Genomic DNA, 10,663 nt, shown 5'->3' with positions numbered 1-10,663 from the left:
GCTGAAACAGAGAAGTGTAGCTAAAACTGCTGCTGTTGGTGATAGATTCAGGCGTAGACTTCATTGGATAGGTAAATGTTAAGGTTAAGAATGGTAATTTAGCTTCCCTAGGCCATTAAGAAATAGAGCTTCTTATTTTATTTTGTTTAAAAGACAACACTAGAGAAAAAAAAGGATGAAGTTATTTTCCACACCTCAAATGTAATGCTGTCCATCTCTGCTTTTGCCCAACATTGGTGGTGTGTGTGTTCACAGGATAGCTCATTAAGCCAGAATTATGCCCATAGCTTAACCCCAAAATAACTAGGCAGCTGGACTAATAACAGTGTTCTGAATGTCTTGCAAGAGAGGAAAGCCTTTGCTGAGTAACGGAGATCAGTAACAATGACAGGAAAAGCCCTTGCCAACTCATTGCCCTTGCTGTTGCTGGAAACCTTTTGGGTTTCAGGCTCAGCAGTGTTCTGACAAAGAGCCTGAGAGCAGCAGGTAAACGCTGAGAATCAGTCAGCTCAGTAAGCTCATTGGAACTCTCCCTTCTGGCACTAAGCTAAGAATAGGTGGGTTCTATGGTAAGTAAAATAGAAATAGTCTACAAATTATTGCTCCAAATAAGAGCATGTTGAAATTGGTTGAAAGCAGTAAAATAGCTATACAGCTTCAGGCTTCTAGCCAAAAAATGTAGGTGGGTCTTAGTCCGGATTGTTGAGTTCAGATTCTGGAAAATCCAAGAAAAATACAAAAGCTTGTAAGTCTTGGGAGAAGTGGGTAACACTAAGACAGGGCTGTAAACAGACTTCTAATCCAAATGGATGAAAACACATTCCATCACTCCAAGGCAGAGTAAATTTTTATGTAGGAGGCACTACTTTTATGGCCTGAATGTACAGATAAGAGTGAAAACCATAAATTTTAGAAGTGAGTAGTGGTTTGAGTATTCCCAGCTTGAAAAAAAGCAGGATGCTTTCTCCTAAGTGTTTCAGTTGGATGCTGCTCAGCACTGCTGGAATCAAGGCAGAAGTTTTAATATTTTTTTAAGAATCTGTTTTAAAGCTCTTGGGGTTTTTTTTTTATCTTTGATTTAGTTTTATCTTTCACTGGAGAGTGAAATATTCCATAACTGGTTGTATTCTTGAACTTCACTTGCTGTAAACATTATTTGCTTATCATAACTAAACACCAATCCTTATTTAAAAATAATAATAAGAAAAGAAAGGTGGTGCTCTCCTACTGCCAAAGAACAGTGTGTAATGTGGAAAATGAGCCATAATGCACTCTTTGGTAACATAACTGGACATACCATTTCACATGCAAATTGGCTCAAGTCCTGTCAGTTATTTTGCTCCAGATAGTACCAGTTCTTTCTACATCTCTTTCTCCAGCCAGCACAGGCATCTCTGCCTGTGGGCTTACATCCACCTGAGGAGACAATGCCAATTCTGCATGGGGACTCACTGGCTCAGAGTCCTAATGTTCCTCCAATTGGACATTTTATCTTTCCTATTCTGGATGGGATAGTGCTGAGCTGGCAGATGAGATTAAAACATGTGCTGTTTAAACCTATAGCCAGAGTACTTTCTTCAGCATGTGCTTTGTGTTTCGCAGTTGGAAGCAGACAAAAAGGAGAGCAACAAGTAAGGGCTGTTGGAAAAGAGAAATGCGTTTATTTCTTTTGGCAAGGAAGGCACTCCACAGTGAGTGAGAAAGGAACATCAGCACTGATGACAGTGGAACTCGATGAGGAGAGAGGAGCACAGGTGAGTTTCCTAGGTGGCAGACCTGGTAAGATTTGCCTGCCAAGGTAGGCAGTAATGGTAAACATGGGTTATCCTTTTTGCCTCCTCCATTTCTGTAAAAGTGATCTTGCCATTACAAATAGCCAGACCTCAAAATTACTTTTGGTGTTACTGCAACTGCCAGAGACCTTTATGGATTGTCATTCCCAAATCCCACTTCTAAAAATGTTATTTTCGAGAAAAGGCTGAGGGAGAAGGTCGTCTCTTTCTGCAGTAATAGGTGAAACACAGACACAAATTCATGCCTTCACTTCAAGTACGTGTTCAGATACAGGACTGTCTTCCTACTGCTGAGGAGAAGCACTTTCTGCAGGCCAAGGCAAAAAATACATTTGAAATGTTCAATTTGTTGACTCTGTAATTGGATATTAATTGCCTTATTTTGCAGAGATTTTAGCAGATGCAGCTAGTTGAAGCAGAGAGGACAGGCTGGCTTGCTTTGTCTTTAGGCAGACTTGGGCTTTGCTGTGGCTTGACTGTTACCAGCATACAAAATGGGAGGTTTAATCTAAGTTTCCATACCCTGATCATGCTGTAATTAGTTTTCTACAGCAGTGTAGATGTGAACAGTAAGGCACAAGTTCATAGAGGAGAAATGTAAATGCCCTTGATTGAGAGTGTGGGAGTCTGTGCAACATAGCTGATTCAGCAATAGGTTTTATCAGTTTCATACTCAAAATGCAATGTTCAGTGAGCAGAGAACAAGCATATTGTCAGAGAAAACAGGTTTACTGCAAATTCTGGAGCTGCTTCAGTTCCTGTGTTATCTCAGTAATGGTTTCAAAGAACATCAGTCAAGGTGGACCAGTTCTGTAAAGAATTAAAATTTGGTATTCCTCCTACAGAACTCCCGATCGTTGGATTCCAGCTAGAAATTTCTTTTAATATGCAGGTCACATATGAAACCCATTGCATGCTGATATATGGTAATTTAAACAATAGTCAGCAGTTGTAAAGTAAAAGGAAAGCCATCTTTGTTGGTGGCCATAATTATATAATATTTAATAATCCGTTGAGACTAGTTTTTGCTGAGTCTGTATACTTGCTTCATTTTTTCTAATGAAGAGTGGTGCTTTCAATTCCCAGGTACAAGTGCTTCAAGGGAAAGAACCACCATGCTTCCTGCAGTGCTTCCAAGGAGGGATGATTGTGCATGCTGGAAGAAGGGAAGAGGAAGAAGAAAATTCACAAAGTAAATCATTGTTAGTTAAAAGCTTCTGCCCCCAAATCCTTTTCACTTATTGTGGAGGGCTTTGAATTCAGTCTCAACTACCATACTTTGCAGAAAGGGGGAATGAATGCCGTGAAACTCTTAAGATATCTTTGCAGTGCTTTGTTTCAAGGTAGTCTGTTTCTTTAAGCATAGAATGGATTTTGTCAGCCTAGAGCATGTTGACTTGATTGTTTTGATGCACATATAAATTGTTCTAGTTGGTTTTTAATTGAGCCAAGTGCCCATTTGCTTTAAAATTTGTTCTTTTCTATATAATCTGGGGCAAAAAAGTATTCTTGTGAGCAATTCTGTTCCAAGGAAAGCTCTAAGACTGTTACCCATTTGTTACTTTCTGTAATGCTGCAGTTGAGATAGGAGAATTTTAATGCACGTGTAGCTTGAATATGTTCCAGTTTGCACCTCAACATGACCTTCTGTGCCTAAGGTGCAGAGGGGAAGGGGAGCTGAATAGAATACTGTATTTGTTCCCTTTTTTCCCTTATCTGAAGCAGCAGAACTTGACTCTCTTGCTCTGTTGAGCACTTGAACTCTCAATACTTGTAGTTTTCTGTCAAAGTTTCAGAAGTCTTCTTTTCTGCAACAGGGTTTCACAAGTAGTGTTAGCCAAACCTGGTGCTTAGCTAGTTTATTCTGTGACATTATAGGCATGCAATATGTGAAATTCATCCAGTATGAGAACAGCTGTTCCAGAGCAGAGGTTTTGAATTGTCAATCCCATGTGACTGTATAATACTGCTGCACTGTTCCTGTCTGCTCCAGGTGACTGGAGGCTATATTGCGTGCGAGGAGAAGTTCCCAATGAAGGAAACTTACTTGAAGTAGCATGTCACTGCAGCAGCCTGCGTTCCCGGACATCCATGATTGTCCTCAATATAAATAAAGCTCTTATCTACCTGTGGCATGGCTGCAAAGCACAATCTCACACCAAGGATGTAGGAAGAACAGCAGCCAATAAAATAAAAGAACAGTGAGTGTCTGACCTATATTTTGGAGACGTTTATAGAGGCTACCAATTTACTTAAAACAGTCTGACTCAAATTTGATATAAATAAAACTGTCCACTGAGTACAACTGCAGTGTGTACATACTTGGTAAAGAGGAAGAATGGTGGGTAGTTGATTTGTTCAAGTGGAGAAGACACATGTTCTGTAGTTGCTTTCACTGAAGGTCAAATGCATTTATTCATAGAGTGGTTTGGGTTGGAAGGCACGTTAAAGATCACCTAGTTTCAACACCCCTGCCATGGGCAGAGACCCTTTCCACGAGACCAAGTTGCTCAAAAGCCCCATCCAATCTGGCCTTGAACACTTTGAGGGTTGGGGCATCCGCATTCTTCCTACTGTACTAATTATGGTTGCAAAAAAACCAGTCACTTTCCATTTGGAGGGAGATGCTCAGTATCTGAATAGCAAGTTAAATCATAGTTGATAGGAGAATTAGAATCCAGCCTTGTGAATTAGGAAGGAGAAATTTATTTGGGAAAGCATGGAAGAGAGGACAACAGCAGTTAAAAAAGCAGGCGTTGAGAATCCCTACTAAGAGCTCATACAAGCAGCTCCTCCACTTTGGGAAAGCAATCAGAAATGGTATGAGAATGGTTGTTGAAATTCCCTGTCATGTTTTTTGATAACTTTTCAAAGTGCCTGTGTTGAGATGAAGTGTGTAGTGACCCTATAGGGTCCTTTTGGGTTCTAATAGTGCGAGTGGCCAGCAGGTTTGTGCTAGCTGTGTTTGGGGCAGGAACGTTGGGTTCACTCTCTTTCCTTGTGTTTTGTAGATGTCCCCTGGAGGCAGGGCTGCACAGCAGCAGCAAGGTGACAATTCATGAATGTGATGAAGGGTCGGAGCCCTTGGGATTCTGGGATGCTTTGGGAAGGAGAGATCGAAAGGCCTATGACTGCATGTTGCAAGGTAGAGCTAGCTGCCTTCTGGATTTGGCACTCACTGGTCTTATGGTATTGTGAGATTTAATGCAAAGTTTTGGAAGAACTTGGTAGTTGAGACAATCCCTTCAGAGAGATGCTTCCAAAAGTCTACTCAGTTAAGTAATACTGTCTAGAAGGAAAGTGCTGGAAAACCAAGTGTTTCATTTTGTTCTCCCTGCCTGCTGCTGCCCCCCTGTATTAATGCAGCACAGAGCAACAGTTAACCCTGTTACCAATACATTTTGCTTCTCTTCTGAAGGGATTTAGGAGGCAGTTCTGCACACACTTCTGTCCAGCCTTTGCTTTGAAACTGCCAACAAAGGCAGCAGGGGGGAGTTGATTTACCAAGTGGAAAATTTGTCAGCTAACTCTGAGTTGGGTTTGCTTTACTTAAGCTGCAAAACAGGCAGTTGTGAAATGGCTGATAGTAACTAGCCAGGATCAGATTCAAACTGATGGCAGCCAACCTCTTACCTCAACTTATTCACAGCTGTTGCTAGTCCCCCAAGACATCTGGTTGTCTTTCCTGATTTTTCAAAAACCAGAGAATTTACATTCACTTTAAAAGCTGATTTTATAATTTTTTGCAATCATCTCTGACATTTTCTATTGCAAATCCACTTTATTTTTGCTCTTCAAAGATCCTGGAAAGTTTAACTTCACCCCCCGCCTGTTCAGCCTCAGTAGTTCATCAGGAGAATTCTCAGCCACCGAGTATGTTTACCCTTCAAGAGACCCTGCTGTCATCAATTCCATGCCATTCTTGCAAGAGGATCTTTACACTGCCCCACAACCAGGTATATGATTAAAAATACTTAACTAACAAGAAAACAGATAACTGTATCCTGCATCGGGCACTGTTCAGTAACTGGAAGCACTTTTAATTTGATTTATCTAAGGAAAATGTGTGCATGTGATGCTGTGAAGCAGTATCAGTAATTTTTCCAGGATAAAGATGCTGAGAACTAATCAAATGTATATGTATCCCAAAAGCTTGCTACAATAATACATTGTTTATATTAGAGAAACCAAGTCCAGCTGAGGTTTAGCTGGATGATTAACAAAAGGGATTGGTAAACTGTGAAATGATCCTGTTGTCATGCTGACAAGCAAGTAAAACTGGGTTTATTTAGGGGGTTGTAAGCACTTGTAAGTGGCTGCTGATGGATTTGTTATTTTCTGACTCCATAGCACTGTTCCTTGTTGACAATCACCATGAAGTGTACCTGTGGCAAGGCTGGTGGCCTGTGGAAAACAAAATCACTGGATCAGCTCGAATTAGGTGGGCTACAGACAGGAAATGTGCCATGGAGACAGTGCTCCAGTACTGCAAAGGTAACACATTGCTGCTTTGAGTGTGTCATCATACCTTTCCATGCCAGGGTGTCCTGAGCTGAAAGGTGCTTCCCCAATGTTATCAATAAACAGCAGTGTATTTGAAGATACATTCTCCACTCTTTCTTTGCAAACCATTTGTCTAGTAATAACATCATTCCCAAATTGCCAAGATATTTTGCTGACTCAGTTCTCAGAGAAAAGAAAGGCTTTATCTTTTCTATGCCCCCACTATGGGAGAATAGTTCAGGCATCAGGTCCTCAAAAGTGAATACTGAGAACTCAGCCTTGTAAACTTGAATGCTGTCTATCTCCTCTTAGATTTCATAAGCTTCTGTGCATCAAAGAGACAGAATTAAGGTACTGTTTTTACTGATATAACTGGGTGTTCATTTAGTGGGAGAGGTGAAAAGATTCTGAAGATAGAGAGCAAGTCTCACATGGGAACTGGTGACCATTGGAGCCTCAGCTCTGTGCTCATTTTTATGAGATGCACTTATTGCCACTCATTGTGCAGTGATTCAAGCTGCATTTGATGATCATGTAAGAGTACCCTGACTAGAGATTATTTTTTGCAGTTGTACAGTTTCTTTAAGAGATGATAATGCCACCTTCTTGCTTCATGTAAGGTTAAGTGAGGCTGGGAACAGGCCTTGCATCTTCTGACAGAGCATGTGAGGTTACCATGCAGGAGAGAGAGGACATGAGTAATAGCTATGGTCCTGTTAATTCAGAGCTGTGACTGCAAACAAGTCACTAGGGCTCAACTGCTACAAACTGTGCCCTCTTGCAAGGAAATCTTGATTGCTTGTAGACCTTGAGACCTCATGATGCCATTGATTTCTTCTGAAGAAAATAAACTTCACAACTTGTGACACAGTGGGTGGTAACTGTCATCATCTCCCATAGGCATTTGTGTATTTGAAGAGGGAAAGCAATATCCTTGTTGAAGTCCACCCTTATGCAGATAAGCCAGTGTCTGCTTTGCAATCTGCTGGTCAAATAGGAGTAAGAACAAGTGTTGTCTTTTGTGACTGAGGGGAGCTAGTAACACCTGACAGGAGACAGCTGAAAACCAGTACTGCAGGCACTGAAACGTGACCTTTACTGAACCACATTATTGCTCTATGTGATTCATCCCCAGATGTCTCTGGCACTGCCCTGCCAAACGGCAGCATTTGTTTAGGAATGGGGTGCTAAAGACAGGGCAGCAATTGGAAGTGTCTTTGGCAGTGACTGCTGAATTCCTAAAGTAAAGGCCAGTTACTTGTTCTCCACCACCCCCAGTTTCTGCAAGTCAGGAGGAGTGATAAGGTGCATTGCTTTGAAGTCTTGTCACACTGTGCTTCACAGCAGCAGTGAAGGTCAGCACAGAGGAGAGTCCCATGCAATGTTGTGCCTGGAGTTGCTCAGCAGGCTAGTGAAAGAGATGGAAATAAGATCCCTACCCTAATGTTCCAGATGCAGTGCTGTAATCTTCTGGTAATAAAAATCATGTTTTCTCATCCCAGCAGAGGTTGAATCTGATGCACATTCTGAGGTTTGGATATTTTTTCTGACTTTTTGATCTTCAAGTTTGATGATGGGAAAAGGGATTAATGCCTTCTGCACTAGATTGAATTTGTTGTATTCGAGTTTGATGCACAGTGGAAAGTTCTTCAGTGACCACTCAGGGGCCTGAGGTTTTTTAGCTTGTGTACCATAGAACAAGTTATTTTGCTGGGTGCTCACTTCTTTACCTCTGGCCATGACTTCACAGCAGTTGTGGGTTTTATCACCTTTGCCATAAGTATTTCTCGAGAGCTTTGGGCTGTGTGGTTGGAACTGTACAGAGCAAGTTTGTTAGTTAAAAACCAATTGTACTTGTACTATTTCTATGCTAAAGACTATGTAAACTTCTGTAGCAGTGTTTTTTTCCTGTTCAAACTATGTTGTTCTGCTACTCTGTTGCCTTCACAGTCTGGAATTCTGTCAACTACTTCAAAATTTCATTGCATCGAGCTGTCAGGGCTGTCTAGCTCTTATGTATTGTTACTTATGAAATTTAATTTCAGGAGTTACTAATGCTGCTGCAATTATTTTGACTACCAGAATATAGTTGAGCAATAAGAAGCATTAAAATGCTTTTCTCTTTTTTTTTTCCTCTCCATTTCTTTCCTCATCTGTGTCCCTCTCTCTCCCCCTACACCTTTCTCTTTTCCTGGCTTGTAATGTTTAACTACACAATGGCATGAAAGAGATTGATTGCAACTCTGGATATCCCTTGAATACACCTAGTGTTTCCCCTTGTGCATATATCTCCTTTAAGTTTTCAGAATGTCTTGAAAGTTTTTCTGTGGTTTTATTTGCTAAATCAGCAGTCTGGAGAGCCAAGCTGCAGATCTCCAGGAGAGGGAAAAATCTGTTTTGCCCTTCAGTGATTCTTAGTGAGGAGATCAGCTTGTGCTGAGGGCAGAGATCATGCAAGGAAAATGTTTCTTCACTTACATATAAATTCATCTTACCTGGACTGGAACATTGCAAATGCCACTCTCCTTTTATTTCTTGGCTGAATTGCTGAGAGTGGAACAGTGCAGCTAGAGCAGCTTCACATGGTTTTTTTTAAATGCACAATTTTAAAGTGGTTTTTGTATAGTTCCTGGTAGAATGAACAAATAAGCCACATTGAAAATATGTGCAAGAGAAGGCTTAAAAGCAAGTATTCAAATGATAAATCTTCTGAATTCTAACTTATGTTCTAATGCATTTGTTAGACTACTCCTGAGAGTTTTTATCTCTAGTATTCAGTCTCATTTGAACATACTCTCTTTAATCAGTTTGCTCTCGACCTCTGATATAAAGCCAAGCCTGTAGTATTTGGGTTTTGCAAACCTAATGAAACACCCATGTCCAGCTAAACCTTCCATTTGCATTCAGCACAGGTGTTGCATGAGTTCCCTTGGGGAGCTCCTCAGCAGTGGGGAGGAAGGGGCTGTGCTCTTTTAGCCCCCCTGGCCCAACAGCTCACAGGCATCAAGTGCAGGTAGGGACTACAAGAAAAACCAGGGTCTTCTGTAATGAATTTACACACTCTGGAGAGAATCTTAGGGCATTAAAGACACTGAGACTGAATGTAGGGAATGACAAAATTTTTCAGGAAGCAGTTTTTAGGGAAGCTACAACTGTCAGAAGTGAGATCCTGTCATATTGCCCAGTTGGTTTCAGCTGACTGTGGACTTTGCACCACCTTCAGCTTTTCCATTGCCCATCTGGAAGATTTGTTTACACTGATTTGTTTTAATCCAAGTAAGATGAAGGTACAATATATTTTTTGAATTACAGTTCCTCTTAGTCCCTGACTGCCTGTCTACCTCTTTCCAATAATAGTTGGAGTTTATCAGTGCTCTTGAATCCTTGGGGAATTAAATCATTCCATCAACATGCACTTGCCATAATGACTTTAACCTCTTAATCAGATACAGCATCACTCCTAGGCAGAGTTATGTCCATGTCCTATGCACATATATGTTTTAAAGAAGCAGGACTGTCTTTGAAAATCACCAGTGATTACCAATCTGCTATTGCAATACCTCTGTTAGCTTTCAGATCCCATTCCTTTGAATTTGTAATAACAAAATAATTGTGTTACACCTCACTATCCCAAGTTAAGAACAGTTTAAAGATAATTTAAGCTTGGAGGCTTAAGTGATTTTGTTGGTTCCTGGCAGGACACTTCTGCTGAGCATACCAGAAGGTTTCATTTACCTGAATTTGGGTAATTTCTGACCATCACACTCTGCTTACTCTATTCTAACTCTATTTATGTAAGATGAAAGAGGCATTGGGTTGGGAGTAGTGGGGAATTTTCAGCATACATGTTTTGATCTTTGTGGTCATATATAGTAAAAGGCAGGTTTAACAATACTGAAAAACATGTTGAAAGGTCTCATAGTATTTTTTTTAAATCCTGGTAAAATTTATTCTTACTGCTTTAAATTACTTGAGCTTTTCAGGAATGAATTTAACATGTTTAGGATGTAGCTTTGGATAGAGGAAGACATTGCAAAATATGGTACCATTTGTAATTTCTTTTGTATTTTTACTGTTTTTAGGGAAAAATGTAAAGAAGCCCCCAAAATCCTATCTAATTCATGCTGGCCTAGAGCCTCTGACATTCACTAATATGTTCCCAAGTTGGGAACATAGGGAAGACATCGCAGAGATCACAGAAATGGTAAATCTTTTCATTGCACAGGCTGTTTCCTATTACTAGTAACTGTCTTGTGTTGTCAGTGTAACATTGCTTGTTTGTGTTGTCAAGCCCCATGATCCAGAGGATGAACTTAGAAAGCACAGTTCAGGAGTCTGCACAGGAAAAAAGTAACAACATAGCTAAA

At 40.5% G+C, this 10,663-nt stretch overlaps 1 protein-coding gene across 1 annotated transcript in view; it reads left to right on the top strand.

Annotated features, from left to right (window-relative positions):
* Positions 1–10,663, top strand: part of SVIL (supervillin) — a 57,873-nt gene that overhangs the window by 45,351 nt on the left and 1,859 nt on the right. Inside the window, exons 30-36 of the mRNA XM_009077450.1 lie at positions 1,603–1,754; positions 2,880–2,985; positions 3,787–3,994; positions 4,805–4,938; positions 5,594–5,749; positions 6,144–6,287; positions 10,379–10,500. Of these exons, the coding sequence (XP_009075698.1) occupies positions 1,603–1,754; positions 2,880–2,985; positions 3,787–3,994; positions 4,805–4,938; positions 5,594–5,749; positions 6,144–6,287; positions 10,379–10,500 (1,022 nt within the window). The remainder of the gene's footprint in view (positions 1–1,602; positions 1,755–2,879; positions 2,986–3,786; positions 3,995–4,804; positions 4,939–5,593; positions 5,750–6,143; positions 6,288–10,378; positions 10,501–10,663) is intronic.

The sequence above is a fragment of the Acanthisitta chloris genome, unplaced genomic scaffold (genome assembly GCF_000695815.1).
Source record: "Acanthisitta chloris isolate BGI_N310 unplaced genomic scaffold, ASM69581v1 scaffold11586, whole genome shotgun sequence".
Classification (NCBI taxonomy): Eukaryota; Metazoa; Chordata; class Aves; order Passeriformes; family Acanthisittidae; genus Acanthisitta; species Acanthisitta chloris.
The sequence above is the reverse complement of the archived record's forward strand: the minus strand, read 5'-3'. Positions and strand labels throughout refer to the sequence as shown.